General features: G+C 37.8%; 3 protein-coding genes across 3 annotated transcripts; all 3 read left to right on the top strand.

The window, feature by feature from the left end:
* Nucleotides 1-4,761: 4,761 nt before the first annotated feature.
* LOC131943700 (uncharacterized) lies at nt 4,762-7,016 on the top strand. Its single transcript, XM_059303913.1, has 2 exons — nt 4,762-4,878; nt 5,585-7,016. The coding sequence occupies exon 2, from the start codon at nt 5,591-5,593 to the stop codon at nt 6,890-6,892; it is 1,302 nt and encodes a 433-aa protein (XP_059159896.1). The 5' UTR covers nt 4,762-4,878; nt 5,585-5,590; the 3' UTR covers nt 6,893-7,016.
* Nucleotides 7,017-9,477: 2,461 nt separating this feature from the next.
* Nucleotides 9,478-13,576, top strand: LOC131943626 (GTPase IMAP family member 7-like). Its single transcript, XM_059303824.1, has 3 exons — nt 9,478-9,527; nt 10,601-10,652; nt 11,258-13,576. Exons 2-3 carry the CDS (start codon nt 10,623-10,625, stop codon nt 12,404-12,406), a joined length of 1,179 nt encoding a protein of 392 aa, XP_059159807.1. The 5' UTR covers nt 9,478-9,527; nt 10,601-10,622; the 3' UTR covers nt 12,407-13,576.
* Nucleotides 13,577-15,089: 1,513 nt separating this feature from the next.
* On the top strand, nt 15,090-16,301 carry LOC131943687 (uncharacterized). The gene is made up of 2 exons (XM_059303901.1): nt 15,090-15,669; nt 15,838-16,301. Exons 1-2 carry the CDS (start codon nt 15,090-15,092, stop codon nt 16,299-16,301), a joined length of 1,044 nt encoding a protein of 347 aa, XP_059159884.1.
* The last annotated feature ends 432 nt before the right edge of the window (nt 16,302-16,733 follow it).

Here is a 16,733-nt window from a genome sequence, read left to right as displayed (position 1 = left end):
GTTTTGCTTAATTTACAAATAAAAGCACTCGTTGAAAGGAGCTTGGTCAAAAATGTAGCACGGCAAGGAAGTGATTGTTGGTATCACTATAGCGGATATAAGGTAATCAAGCACAGACCAGCAGTGTATGCGGAGTCGTAACAGTAGCGTCACAGGGTGAGTGCAGGTGGTGAAAAAATTTAGGGGGTGACACCATTTAGGGAGTGACACCATTTAGGGGTGATACCACATCGAAATATATTATAAAATACTAGGGTAGAGAGGTGACATTGGGTCGAAAATTCAAAATTTCAGAGGATGGTGGGGTGTGACACCCTTAGTTACTGCATGGGGTGACACCCTCAGTTACTGTATGGGGTGACACCCTCAGTTAATGCATGGGGTGACGCCCTCAGTTACTGCATGGGGTGACACCTTCAATTACTGGATGGGGTGACACCCTCAGCGCATTAGATGACACCCGTCCTAGTGACGCCATTGAACTATATTATACATTTAGTTTTGCCTTGGTTTCCAGTTAATGTTGATCATCAGTTTATTTGGTACGGACGAGTGGCTTTATTCTGCACTGTGTAAAGTATAGATATACCTTGCTTGCAGAAGTTTTAACATTAATCCTATGACCTTTCACTATAGGCCTACATAGTGATGCTCATATTATATCGCTGTCAAGTTGACTGAAATTCAATTGTAGAACTTACACTTTGTAGTTTTAAACCGTAGAAAGACAGATGCTACGAATGTCAATTTACCTTACAGCTTTTTGTTATTTAGATCACCTTGGTGTATGAACTAAAAGCTATTCACAAATAAATGTAATCAATTTGTCGCATATGCTATATCTTGAGCTAATTTATTGATGCTAAAAGCACTGCCGTATTTAAAAACTTAAAGAAATTTTTCTTTCAGCTATCACGATTTCTCTATGTTAATTAGTTTTATTTTTTAATAGTTTTGTTTATGTGCTATCATGTATGATACAAGATTGTATGTTCTATCAAACGGTATATGTGTGCTGCACGGGAAAGGCTATTAGCACGTGTACACGTTTTGTGATCGAACAGCCTGGATGCGTGTTCAATACACGATCACCAACCGAAAGTCATAGCTCAGTTACCGGACTTCTTACCGTTAATTACCAAACTAATTACGTGTAGGTAATTGGGGTCACTAAAAAAAACCCATCCGGGTTGTGTTTTCATCATGGGACACTACTCCACCGAATTCATCGCTCATCTGAATTGAGATTTCTTGAAAAATATTATTTACCGCTTCTGTAGTGTTTGTATTTATACAAAAGTAACACGTATCCTGTTTGCTGACCGCTACCAATGAAAACCAGTCTGTTCTCAAAGTTGTAAAGGTGTCTGCTTAAGTTCACTCTGATTTGTAAAGCATTAGATATGTTATAACGTCGAATATTGTCTAGGTACCTTTATGCAAAGTTATTGAAAAACAGCAACCCTCATAAATTTTCATGCATATCGAATCTTTCAAAAAGTAAATTAATCAATTCATAGCACTGAAACTATTTTAGTATTTAATCGTAGTGCCCTTTTCACGTGAATTATACGCCTATATATTTTTTATTTTATTTATACTTATTAAAAAAATAAATTATAAAATAGTTGTTGGTCAAAACGGTGTGTGCTTTATTACATGCCCAACAATATTAATGACAAAGCAAAGAAATAACTAAATAGCTAAAATTCCGACACATTTAAAGTAACATAGGCTACCAATATATATTATTTTCAAAGAAAGTACGTTTCTTAAAGTTCTCCATATATCGCTAAAGATATGGATCTCTTCGGCTCTGGACATGCAGATAAAGATAGAAAGAGAGAGAGAGAGAGAGAGAGAGAGAGAGAGAGGGGGGGAGGGAAAGAGGGAAGTGAGTATTTGTGATTTTATATATTAGGCTTTCAGCCTCATTGCATATTGATTTTTTCAGAGTGCCATGTATAAAACAAGATGAATGTGAAAGTGTTCGGGCAAATCAATTCTTGATATTGGGGGCTTATCTTCACATGCAACGATTTGATGATTAGCGATTAAAGGGGAAATGTATATTTGTATCTTTGTAACCCATCGACCGTAAACACCCTTTCTACACAATGGCTTTATTCATTTATCAGCATAGGGTGCTCTAATTTACTTAATTACTCCTGTTTCATTGCTCTAGGTTAAAGGATGTTAAGATTTTAACTCAAATCGCAGGTTATCCTATTTTATAAAATTATCCAATAAAAACTGTAGGCCTACATGACACATTCAATTTCTATTATTACTTCTATCACCATAGTATCCTGTATATTCAAAACGTCAGTGTACTTAAGAAAATTTACACAAAATAAACCTTCTGATTTTCTTGAAAAAATTAACGTCATTAAATAAAAACGCACCGTGCTGTGTTTTTATCACGGGACACTACTCCACCGAATTCATTGCTCATCTGAATTGAGATTTCTTGAAAAATATTATTTACCGCTTCTGTAGTGTTTGTATTTATACAAAAGTAACACGTATCCTGTTTGCTGACCGCTACCAATCTAAACCAGTCTGTTCTCAAAGTTGTAAAGGTGTCTGCTTAAGTTCACTCTGATTTGTAAAGCATTAGATATGTTATGACGTCTAGTATTGACTAGATCACTTTATGCAAAGTTATTGAAAAACAGCAACCCTCTTCAATGTTTATGCATATCTGCATATCGAATTTTTCAAAAAGTAAATTAATCAATTCATAGCACTGAAACTATTTAAGTATTTAATCGTACGAAGTATGAAAGGTATTATATATCACTAGCCATGGGTACGCTTTTCACGTGAATTATACGCCTATATATTTTTTATATTATTTATACATATTAAAAAAATAAATTATAAAATAGTTGTTGGTCAAAACGGTGTGTGCTTTATTACATGTCCTACAATATTAATGACAAAGCAAAGAAATAACTAAATACCTAAAATTCCGACACATTTAAAGTAACATAGGCTACTAATATATATTATTTTCAAAGAAAGTACGTATCTTTAAGTTCTCCATATATCGCTAAAGATATGGATCTCTTCGTTTCTGGACATGCAGATAGAGATAGAAGGAGAGAGAGAGAGAGAGAGAGAGAGAGAGAGGGGGAGAGGTATAGAGAAGTGAGTATTTGGGATTGTATATTGATGAATGTGAAAGTGTTCGGGCAAATCAATTCTTGATATTGGGCGGCTACGCTTCACATGCAACGATTAGATGATTAGCGATTAAGGGGAAATGTATATTTGTATCTTTGTAACCCATCGACCGTAAACACCCTCTCTACACAATATCTATATTCATTTACCAGTATAGTATGCTGTAAATTTAATTAATTATTCATTTTTCATTGCTGTTGGTTAAAGGATGTTAAGATTTTAACTCAAATCGCAGGTTATCCTATTTTATAAAATTATCCAATAAAAACTGTACATGACACATTCACTTTCTATTATTACTTCTACCACCATAGTATCCTGTATATTCAAAACGTCAGTGTACTTAAGAAAATTTACATGAAATACACCTTATGATTTTCTTGAAAAATTGGAACGCTTAGTCAGCTGGTTTGTTGCATCTTGTGTATTTTTTGTTTTCTCGCCGCGGGCTTAACTGTCAAGTGCCAACATTAGAATTGTTTCTAGAATTTGAAAGTTTCTTATCTGCAATGCTGATTAATGCAGACAAACAGTTAGTCGGTTAGATACATTAGAATGCCGACCAGGGGCGTAGCGAGGGGGGGGCGGGAGGCGGGGGTGTGCGGACGACACCGGGTGACACCATTTAGGGGGGGTGACACCAAGGCAAAAAATAGCAAAATATATAGAGAAAAAGTTGAGGGGGTGGGGGTGCAAATCGAAAACTTGAGGGGGGGGGATGGAAATCGAAAGTTTGAGGGGGGAGGGTGCAAATCGAAAGTTTTAGGGGGTGGTGCAAATCGAAAATTTTAAAGTTCGTCCCCGGGAAGGGTCGCTACGCCTCTGGGGGGGTCGACACCATTAAGTGCCGCACCGGGTGACACCCGACCTCGCTATGCCACTGATGCCGACGTTATATATATATATATATATATATATATATATATATATATATATATATATATATATATATATATATATATATATATATATATATATATATATATATATATATATATATATATATATATATATATATATATTAGCACACACTTATAAACAACAATATACCTAATTAAAAACCGTTCTTAAAAAGTAGCAGTCAAGTCAAACTCTAAAATTTTCAAATTATATTTTAGCAAACAAAGATGCTGTAAAATACAATTAGTCATTACACTCATCCTTATTGCCTCATATAGCTAAACCAAACTTTTGATCTGGTTTTATTTTTTTTTTTGTAATGTTTGGTAAAAATATAAATTCTACTACAAAATCGTAATTATAACTACGTTTTCTCAAATATCTGCTGTGATCATTTATCTACTCCCGTACCTAAACTGACCTTAACCCTCTCCTTACACTAAACCAAACAGCACTAAAGTCAAACTTCGCCCATAATGTGTAGGCCTGTTGTTGAAAGATGACCCACACAAATTACATGGTCTAGTTTTTTTTTTTCCCCGGATACGTGTTACGATGTTGACGAACGTCGGTGTGTTGACGTTTCTAGGTTCTATTTTTAGCTCTCGTTTTTTGTTATTTCAAAATCACGAGACGCAGGAAACGTGGGACGATTTTCGGGTTTTTGTGGGTGAGGGGAATCCCCTTTCTTTTTGAGGAGAGAGTGGTATAAATAATGGCATGTCTAGCTATCTTACAAAACTTGTAACACTTTTATTTCAAGAAAAAAGGAAAAAAAATTAATTTAAGGTAAGACTTTTTAAGGACCATCGATTAAAGACACATAATTATACATATTGATATATCTTTACGGCAGAGGCCCCTACACTGTATAAAGTAGGCTACATTAACCTACTCTATAGTCTAGATAAAAGAAAATACGAACATTTAAAACTCCGACATTAACATACAATAATTATCTTATATTTTGAATAACTATTTTCTTCAAATTGTTATTATTATAAAGAAACACGCATTGTGTTTTACTATATTTTAAAATAAATTGCATAGTAAGTTAAAAGAATGCGATTTTTAAATGTAATTTAATAGACCTAGAAATGCCATATCTATAGTATGTATGGTGACTAAAGCAATTTTTATTATTGTAATGTGTTGACTTTATTTGCATTTTTATTGCTGTATTTTAAAAAAAATTGTATTTATATTTCTGTATGCTAACTAAAGTGTTGTTTGTATTGCTGCGTGCTAACTAAAGTGATTTTTTTGTATTGCTGTGTGCTAACTAAAGTGGTGTTTGTATTGCTGTGTGCTAACTAAAGTGGTGTTTGTATTGCTGTGTGCTAACTAAAGTGGTGTTTGTATTGCTGTGTTCTAACTAAAGTGGTGTTTGTATTGCTGTGTGCTAACTAAAGTGGTGTTTGTATTGCTGTGTGCTAACTAAAGTGGTGTTTGTATTGCTGTGTGCTAACTAAAGTGGTGTTTATTTCTCCTGTAGCCCACCATGTCCCTGTACAATGACATTGACCTGCTATTGATTGGGAAAACTGGGAACGGCAAGAGCGCCACAGGGAACACCATCCTAAACAGGAGGGCTTTCATCAGCAGATCTGACTCCATGTCAGTCACGCTACAAGTCAACGACGAGGTCAGCGAGGTCGAAGGTCGGGTGATCAAGGTCGTTGATGGACCAGGGGTTGGTGACACACGTATGAACACCGCTGAATCCACTAAACTGATGGCTGATGCTATGGGCAAGGCTATCGCAGCTAACCCCATTGGTTATCACGCTTTTCTGCTTGTGGTGAGATATGGAGGCAGGTTTACGGCTGAGGACAAAGACACGATCGAGTTCTTGAAGAAACTGTTTGGTGCCAACGTCATCAAAGACTTCTGTATTCTCGTCATGTCCCACGGCGATGTGTTTGAAGAAGACAGCGAGGAGAGTGGAGAAAAGTTTGAACAGTGGTGCCGGAGACAGCAGGGGGTTCTCAAAGAGCTGATGGTCGAATGCGATAACAGAGTTCTGCTGATGAACAACAGGACGAAAGATGTTGAGAAGAAGAAGAGACAAGTGAGAGAGTTGATGGCCATGGTGGACCATCTCAGGGCTAAAGGACAACGATACACTGACAAGAACTTTGAAAACGCTAAAGCGACACGAGACTACTTGCTGGTCGAGTCGAATAAACCCATCATCCAGGAAGAGACTTTAAGGGAGACGAGTCTCATCCTGCAGAAGCTTCAACACATCCAGAGTTCAGTTGAAATCGCAGAAAGACAGCCTTGTCTTGAACCTCTGCGAGATCGCGTCGAAAAACTACTGAGTAAAGTTTCAACAGTTGACCAAGGTACCGGCGCGCTGCATGATATTCTGTTGACCATCAAGTCTCTAGAGAACACGATAGCAGACGAGAGCAAGTTCTGCCAGAACGTCATCGAGGAGAGGGAGAGGATGAAGCGGGAGGAGGAGGAGAGGATGGCGAAGTTTCAGGCAGCGCTGGACGCGCAGACGGCGGAGTATGAGAGGTTGATGCAAGAGGGACGGCTGGAGCAGGAGAGACAGCAGGAGATGATGAAGGAACAGGAGAGACTGAGGAGAGAGATGGACGAGCAGAGAGAGAGAGACTTTGAAGAAAGAGAGAGGCAGAGGCAGCTTATGCTGGAGGAGAGCCGGAAATACATCGAAGATTCCAGAAAAATTGAGGACGGCTATAAAAATGCTAAACAGGATAACAGCAATGATTTTTTCAAAGAGTTGGCACAAGTTGTAGTTTTATCTGTTTTTAAATTCTTCGGTTTTTAAGCAAAAATTGTAATAGATTTTGTCATGCCTACTTCATATATATAAACATTAATGTTTTCTTTAATACAAATTTAATATTTAAAAAAATAATACATATCTGAAAATGAAAAAAAAAACGCGTATTGTATAGATAATATTATATTCTTTCTACACTAGCCACATTTATACATTTTAAAACTATGATTTTGTTTCATAATATGTACAAAAACTGAATGAATGTTTGTTTTTGCATGATAAACATTAAAATTGTATAATCCAAATTGTGTTTTACTTGAAATCTATCTACTTGTATTTGCGAATCGCACTCCAAAATACGTTTAAAAATTTTAAAGTATTGAACTTTGGAGTTATTACTTCTCTATGATTACACTAAGGAGAAAAAGCATATTCAGCCTAGTGGTCTGTTTGCAGGTGATGCTGAGTTCAAAGAACACTGCTCACCTTTATGTAGCTGCTGCATTTCCAGCATGTATAAATACTCTTCTATCAGTACTTATTGTTAGGCATCTCTTTGGGGGACGGGTAATCACAGTAACACATCCATCGCACCCTACCATGAGGAAAAAAATTGATAAGAAAATATTTTCTTTAGCATTGTTCGACCCACAACCCCAAAGGGGTTTCCAGAAATGTACCCTAACCCCCCCCCCCCCTTGAGTGAGTAGAACAGGTCACACATGTTGAGTGAGTAGAACAGTTCACACATGTTGAGTGAGTAAAACCGGTCACACATGTTAGGGGTCATCCATAAATGACGTCACGCTTTTTTTGACGATTTTTACCTCCCCCCCTCCCCTCCGTCACACGTCGTCACAAAAAGCCAGACCCCCCCCCTAAAATGACGTCACACCTCAACCTACAACCCCCCTCAAAATTGCAGTTGAATTTTTTAAAAACATCGATATTTTTCCAAAATCTTGTCTAAACTATTACAATTTATTAAAACAGTTATCTAAAACGCGAAATAACGTCTAAAATTCGTTTTCTAACATTGCTTTTTTATAATGCAAAAATGTGACGTCGCAACATCTGACCCCCCCCCCCCCCCCTCCCCCTCATCACACATCGTCACAAAATTACGGACCCCCCCTCCCCCCTATGACGTCATTTATGGATGACCCCTTATGTGTGCTGAACAGGTTTAGCTTTGGTTATTATCGTGAAAATCAATGTGGCAACGCAAATAGTTTACAGAAAAAAAACAGTAACTGAAAAAAATGTATTTTAGTTATCTCTTCTGGTGGTGGGTTGGGAGCTAACAAAACAAGTAAATAAATATATATTTATAAAGAAAGAAATAAACTTTGACCACTGTCTGCCCCACCCACAAGAACTCCATTTATTGGCATGGCTCATTTGTGTTTTAAAATATTTGTTTTTTTAGGACCTCACTACTAAACAAAGATAAACATTTAGCTGTACACACATATGCATACAAACATAAGCAAGCCTCGTAAAAATAGAGGAATTGATGCCAGTATAGTTTTACAGATGATTTCATCGTATCGCTTATAAATTGATAATATACTTGAAGCCGCATAAATACACACACAGACGTTAACTTCAACAATAACACACATACACACATGTTAACGACTATGAAGTAACACAAGAATGCACAAACAAAACAGAACTAACACACACACGCGAAGGAACTATGCACACACGCGCACACGCACACACAACATAAACACACGAACACACAGACACTTCAAAATGGAATGTACATTATCTCTACTTCTTGCTGTAATTTGGTCACATAAATAGACATGCAAGTCATTGCTAACATATAATCTTCTCCATTGTAACTAGTTAGTTTAAAAGTGAGTCTATTAAAAAAGGACACACATACATTATTACATAGTTATTATTACATACAAAGTCTTGTACAACTTCAAAACCACAAGCCAAACACACACACACAATAGCATTGTGTAATATAGCAATGAGTAAGACAAGCGTGTACACACACACACACACACACACACTGACATAAACACGTATAAACGCTAATTGACAAAAACACGCATACTGTGAATGGTCTGCAATCACACTAACACATACAAACACAGGAAGAAAATATGATGTCCCATAAACACAAAATAAATAACCAACAATTACCTACGCACATATAAACATACTACAGACAAAAGCAGCTAATTTAATAAAGGGACAAACTCATAGAGGCCACGCAAATGCAAGCGAACACTGTTTTACAACGTGGGTTATCTCAAAAACAAACAAACACAAATCACATAGGATGAACACATTTTTGCTGACTCATTTTATTTTTATATCTTAATACTTAAACCGTTCTAGAAAGTTTAAATATCACTTATAATATATTTAGGCGGGTCATCCATTTCAACTGTAAATTACTCAGCATTTTAACCTAGCACTCAACTTAGCACGTGTTTATTTTCTACAGCAAATTGTATCCTCCAACTTCCCCAACACGTCACACAGGATCAGGTCAAATGTTTGTCATGTTTGTTTTCCCAAAAAATCAGCTCTAGGATTTACTCTTAGAAAACCACGTAAGTGAGTTTCGGGAAAATCCGTTAGGCGGCTAATATAAGAGATGATTCAAGTAACCCACAGTACAATATTATTTGTTTCTGTCATCGGAAGTAAGGTAAGAACGTATAGATCTACTTACAGTATTACTATTAGTAGCATTTTAAAAAGATATCTCTCTACTGCTTTTAATAGAAGTAATTGATGAATGATTATGAGTGTGTATGAAGGATAAATGTTGATTATCTGGTTTAACAAGCACTTTCGCTGGAAACTCGTAGGTATTTGCCCTTAACATAATTTTATTTTTAGGCTGCAGACTATGTTTGTTGTAACTAGGTAATTACCTAGGTAATTAAAAATGGCGTCAACAATTGTTCATGTATAGCTAACTGGAAATATTATTGATTAACAATGAGAAGGTGTAAATAACAGATGTATTTTGTATTGTATTATGTATATGATGATATATTTGTTTTTAAAATATGACTCCACATTATTTGACTTTTGATGTCCAAAGTAAATTTCAAATATTGGTCCATGAGATTATATAATCTAATATGTCTATGTGAAAGTAAAGTTGAGGAACATTTATAACCATGGAGCAGGTGAAGTAGAGTTTATCTGTTTGTAAGATCTCTGAATATGAAGGAATAGTATGGTCAACACTATACCCTAACGTGATTCAGGTACCCATTAGAGCTGGGTAGACTCAATGACGTCTTACAGACTGCAGCCTTGGATTCAGAAATCACACCAGTCCAACATTCTACATTCCGACCACGCTGCCCCTACATTGGTTTTCTGTACATAACGTTTTATAGTAATTGAGAGTTATTTACCACGCCGAAAATACATTTATAGATTGAGTTATTATCATTAACAATGGTTAAGTTTCACTCTAACACTAGACGGTTTATAGATTACATCTAGTTAAAATCAGTGACAAACCTGTGTTATGGGTTGAGAATTTTACGGTCACCAACATATCAGTAGAAGAAACATAGAACTTACATCCACAACACATAAAGAATACGCCCATTACGGGTGAACCGATGCCAAAAAAAAACTAAATTTCTAGACTTGCATTTTTCATCAATAGCTTTAAAAATCAAATATCTTAGAATAGAGACGATGTGCATGGTTTTACAACCTGGTGAGATTACCTTAGCATTCGTTTTATTTCCCAAGCTTGACACTGTTCTAGACAAGCATGGAGAACAGGCAACAGATAACTATCGAGGTAAGTGATCATTTCATTTCACATTTACATTCATGTTCATGCTTACGTTACATCGGAGGTATGAAGTATAAGGTCTGCATTATTTCTGACCTCATAAAGTCATATATTGTTTGTAATCAACCTTGTCAAAAATAGTCGCTAAAATAGTGTGGTGCTTTCAACAGCGGATGCAGATTTTTGCAGATTATATATCTTTAACTATTTGCGGCCTTATGTCAGTATCAAAACAGAAATATTAAGGTTTATTAATCATACAATGCTTTTAAGTGATGCATATTAGCAATCATTACAAGAGTAGTTCCGCCCCTGCCGAACACTTGAGACTGACTCCCAAAATCCATGGGGCTCGACCGAACTCAGGTTGAGAACCACTGTCTTAGACGACACTTCCTACAATGTTAGTACCGAAGAAAATTAACAGATTGTATAAATGGTTGAGGCAAATCAAGACAGTTCATTTAAACATATTCATATGTAATACGATTGCTTTATATTTGTTTAGTCGCGGAGTATTAAATACGTTGAATTTATTTAATGCTACAAAATGACGTTTATTTAGTGTTACTTTTTTGTTTTATTAATAAAGTTATATTGTTTTTGGACAGGTGGAAAAGAACGTTGATCTACTTCTACTGGGTAAAACCGGAAACGGAAAAAGTGCCTTAGGGAACTCTATTTTAGGATTTAAGGCATTTTACTCGTCCTCTAGCGCCACTTCAGTGACCGACAAGGTTAAATTTGACTTCAGGGACTACAAGAACCGTGTCATCAAGGTAGTTGATGCCCCAGGGGTGGGAGATACCAGGGGAACCAGTGATGAAGCCTTGAAGATGGTGACGGACAAGCTGTCAGACGCCGTGAGCATCCACCCAGAAGGGTATCACGCCTTCCTCCTGGTTGTAAGGTATGGAGGGAGATTTACTGAAGAAGACGTCAACGCAATCACAATGCTGAAACGAGTTTTCGGCGAACATTTTGTTAAAAAGTTTTGTATCTTGATGTTGACATGTGGTGACATCTTTGAACGGGACGCAGAAGAACATGGTCTTTCCTTCCACGATTGGTGCGGGCAACAAGTGGGCGTGTTCTCCAAGCTCGTGGAGGAGTGCAATGGGCGTGTCCTCCTGTTTGATAATTATACCAAAGACAAAACCAAAAAAGAGAAGCAACTGAATGAACTTCTGTCTCTTGTAGACCAACTTCAGACTAAAGGACGGCGGTACACCAACGAATATTTTGAAAAAGCAAGCAAATCCCGTGAAAAGTACTTGATTGAGTCGAAAATTCCAGTCTTGCAAGAAACTACAATGAGAGATACAAGATTGCTGATTCAGAGACTGCAAGAGATCTGCACGCTCGAACCCGAGGAACAGATTTCACAACTTCAGGATCTTCTACAGACAGGAGAATCGCTGGCTAACAATATCATTGAACAGGACAAAGGAACTGGCGCTTTGGTGAATATCATAGAGACAGTGAAATCACTGACCAACAGCATCAGCGATGAGATCAAAATATGCGAGCGTTTGATCAGGGAGAGAGAGAAGATAAAGCAAGAAAAAGAAGAGATGATGAAATCCCGAGAAATGGACGAGGCAAAGATGAGGGCATTGGAGGAACGCGAGAAACGAGCACACGAGGCCCACTTGAAGGAACTGGAGCTGACGAGGAAGCAGATTGACGCGGCGGAGGCGAGGTATAGAGCTGAGAGGGACAGGCCGCGACCGTCTGGAGGTGGCTGTAATATTTTGTAGAGAATTGTAACCTCCAAATGTTTTATTAGTGTGGTTGTTGAATGTTTCAACTGTAATGCCAAACTATTTTCTTCAAAGAATTGTATCGTTATTTTTATAAAACTTGACATCAAAATACTTCACTTGTGATACTTTAAATTAACGAAATACTAGCAACTATGCCTAGCTTCGCTTAAGATTTTGAAATAATAAAAAAAAATCTTACCATAATGCATAACCCACGTTACTACTACAAACACATGCTAAACTACACCATGTTTTAATTTTACACCAACCTTTGAAATATCAAACTAATTATTTAATCAATAAATAGTAATAGAGCCCCTGCTTTTTCAGTTAATTTTTATAATCTAGAGTTTGAATACATGTTATAGGAGAGGGTGGTCAGGGTGGGGGTTGAGACGGTAGCTTTCAAATACTCTCCCTCAAGTTTGATCCTAGACTGAATTCTGTAGGAGGTCACTGAGCGAGTCAACCCAACCCCGATATGTTCCTCCCTCATGCAAGAGTAATCTAAAGGCGGCTGAGCATATAGCGTATCTCCCGTTAACTTGAAAAGTTATTTAAGGCTATTTCCCTCGTGTTCAGTCACCGGATACGGTTCCTTGTCGTATTGGAAGCGTCTGTGTTGTCGGCATGTGCCACAAAACTTAAACCGTATATGGATCTATGTAGTTTGCGTAGAGAAATAAAAATGGAAAATATTTTACAGGGTTATATTTATGTGATTGAGTAATGTTTTTATAAAAGCTAGTGCATTCAGTTGTTTGTTGTTGCATTTTAAATAGTTAAATAATTGGTTGCAATAAACACAAAAATAGTAATTGTAACTGTACACTTTTATATTCAGTAACAATTTGTTTTTTAATTGATATTGTTAGTATTTCTCATGTCCGCTGCATTCAAGCGCATGTGTTGTATTAAATCAACAAATATACAGTTTTTGTTTAGTATTACCGTAGATTATTTGTGATATATTTGTCACCATTTAAATTATATGAATTGAGCTAATGTGGTTATAGTTTTAGTAAATAAATGTGAATACATTTATTGAGTGCTTTTTTTTATTCCATTTGTAGTTTCCTATTGTCATTGTTGTCGTACAAAATGTGAACCAACAAAGTAATCGTCGGCCCGAAACGGAAATCTTCACTGTTAAAACTAAAATATTTTACACGAGCCGGCCCGCGGCATAACATACGCCGCTATTTAGTTGTTTCTAATTTGCAATAATTCATAATTTGTGAATTCGACAGTACCAACGCTGACACTGAAAATATTTCTTTAAAACACTATAAGTAGCTCGTTAAGGACCATAACCCCCCCCTTCCTTCCCCCCCCCTCCCCCCCCCCCCCCTACGTTTAAAATCGTTGGCTCTGCTTGTAAACATTTAGAGTGAACACAGCTCACTAAAACCATGTAGGGGTGGGGAGGTAGGGAGAGCGTTTGCAGCTTGTTTTCTAACGGCTCGAAGAGGAGAATTATATATATACGAGCCGGCCCGCGGCGTAACATACGCCGCTATTTAGTTGTTTCTAATTTTCAATAATTCATAATTAGTGAATTCGACAGTACCAACGCTGACACTGAAAATATTTCTTTAAAACACTATAAGTAGCTCGTTAAGGACCATAACCCCCCCCCTTCCTTCCCCCCCCTCCCCCCTTCCTTCCCCCCCCCTCCCCCCCCTTCCTTCCCCCCCTCCCCCCCCCCCCTTCCCCCCCCCCCCTCCCCCCCCCCTACGTTTAAAATCGTTGGCTCTGCTTGTAAACATTTAGAGTGAACACAGCTCACTAAAACCATGTAGGGGTGGGGAGGTAGGGAGAGCGTTTGCAGCTTGTTTTCTAACGGCTCGAAGAGGAGAATTATATATATAGATAGATAATTCCAGCATTAGAAAACATTTTAATGATATTTATCATAAGACTCCCATGGTCACGTTAGGGAAAGTAAAAGCGGCTGGGAATAGTGCTGACCACACTATCTTTTCATATGCCGAGGTCACAGAAACAAGTGAACTCTACTTCACTGTCCCTATAGACCGTCACGTTTGGAAAGGGAACTACTTTAGTTTTACTTTACCTATGGTCATGTCAGCCTTGTCAAGATATGTTCACAGAAAACTGTGCAACGGAAAACTGCGAAAACAGAAATATAGGCAAATACAAACAAGTTATACAAATACACTTAAATTATGTCATATGTCGTGCTAAATTTTTTTATTATGCTACAGTATGCGTGATTCCTCTTTTTGTTAACGTTCATAAATGCTTGATTTAAGAAAACAAAAATGTCCCTGCGCACTTTTTGAGCACAGTTTTTTGTTGCGCATCTTTCCGGTCACCCTCAAGATACTCTGTATTAGTTTTAAGATCTTCAAATAAATATAGCTTAAATACTTTTTAAAGTTATGCTTTAATAATAAAGTATAATTTGTTTAATATTGAACAAACTTTTCATTAAAAAATGTAAAATAAAAAAGGTAGAGAAATTTAAAAAATCCATGTTTAAAACATTACTATCTATTGGTGAAGGCTGCAATTAGACTAAGACAACATAATTATTTGATTGAAATAAATTCTAAAATTAAAATGAGGTTGTTTTTTTTAATTATACCCGAAAAAATCACTGAATTCATTTTTCTTGTTTTAATGAAGTCATTTGGTTTTTTTATTCTAGAAAATGGCTGAAAATCTAAACCTCCTATTGATTGGAAAAACCGGAAATGGAAAAAGTGCAACTGCCAATTTGATTCTGGGAAACAACGTTTTCAAATCCGAGTCGAGCACGAGTTCCGTGACGCTGAGCGTCCAGTCTGGCACCACGACACGTCACAACCGGACTGTCCAGATCGTGGAGGCCCCGGGGGTGGGGGACACCAGGCACACGAGGGAGGAGAGTGACCGGAACACGGTGGCCAACTTGTGTAGCGCCATGGCCCTGAGCCCTGAAGGCTACGACGCGGTGCTGCTGGTGCTGCGATACGGTGGGAGGTTTACGGAGGAGGACGTCAACGTAGTGACGTCATTGAAGAAAATTCTCGGCGCTGACTTTGTCCAAAAGTTTTGTGTCCTGGTACTGACCTGTGGGGACGTGTTTGCTCGGGATAGCGAAGATACTGGTCAAACATTTTCTGACTGGTGTAAGGAACAAAATGGTTCTTTTGGTGTTTTAGTTCAGGAGTGTGCGAGCAGGATACTTCTGTTTGACAACTACACGAGGGACGAGTCCAAGATAGACGAGCAGATAGCAGATCTCCACGGTAGACGACTTAAAGCGACAAGAGCTCAAATATTCCAGACACAACTTTGAGCTGGCTAAGACGTCACGTGATGCATTTCTGGTCGAGTCCAGGGCACCAGCTGTCGTTTCTGGTCAAGTCCAGGGCACCAGCTGTCACTGAAGACGTCACCTGATGCGTTTCTGGTAGAGTCCAGGGTACCAGCTGTCACTGAAAACGTCACGAGACAAATCAGTTCCATCAAAGCCAGACTTCTGACGTTAAGTAACCTGGATGTTGACCACAAGCTTGTACAGTTGATGGAGCTGGTTCCTACGGTAGAACAAATCCTAAATCTGGTGAGTTCTGAAGATAAAGACACCGGAGTCTTCAACAGTCTGAAAGAAACAGCCGACTCTGTTCTACGGAGAATCCGAAACGAAATAACTTCATGTGAACAGATGAGAGCTGAGAGAGAGAGACAGAGACAGTTGCTGGAGGCACAGATGAGAGAGATGGAGGAGCGCAGGAGACAGGAGGAAGCTAGGAGAGCTCAGGAGCTTCAGGCAGCTCAACAAGCTCTGGCTGAAGTTCAGCAGAGAGAAGTGTTGGCCAGACAACAGGCTGTGTATCACCAACATCATCAAAGTAGCAACGAATGCGTTGTTTTGTAAAGCTAAGCAGAGAGAAACGTTGGCCAGACGTAGCAACGATTGTGTTGTTTTGTAGAATATCTGGCTAAACGCCAATTGTCTTTCAGTAACAGTTTACTTATGTACACGTTTTTGTTACAATCAAACTAGTCCTGTAGTTTTTTCATGTGAAAGTAGACTATGCTTGTTATTTAATACAATAGTTCTGAATGCATTTCTTATTTTAACACGTTTTTATTAACTCAGCTTCGCGTTTGTTTGTTTGTTTGTTTGTTGTTAAAATTGACATCGAAAATTAGCCCACTTCTGATGGCTCAATAGATCTGAAATTTGGCATGTAGGTTACTTTCGCCTAACAATTTCAGATGCAATCATAAAAACTAGCAATTAGAGACCGTAATTAGCTTAATTTAATTACGCCCCAAGGACCATAAAATTGAGGACATGATTTCT

The sequence above is a fragment of the Physella acuta genome, unplaced genomic scaffold (assembly GCF_028476545.2).
Source record: "Physella acuta isolate Inbredline_101_S28 unplaced genomic scaffold, ASM2847654v3 ptg000464l, whole genome shotgun sequence".
In the NCBI taxonomy this organism is placed as follows: Eukaryota; Metazoa; Mollusca; class Gastropoda; family Physidae; genus Physella; species Physella acuta.
This window is presented reverse-complemented; position numbering and strand designations above follow the sequence as displayed.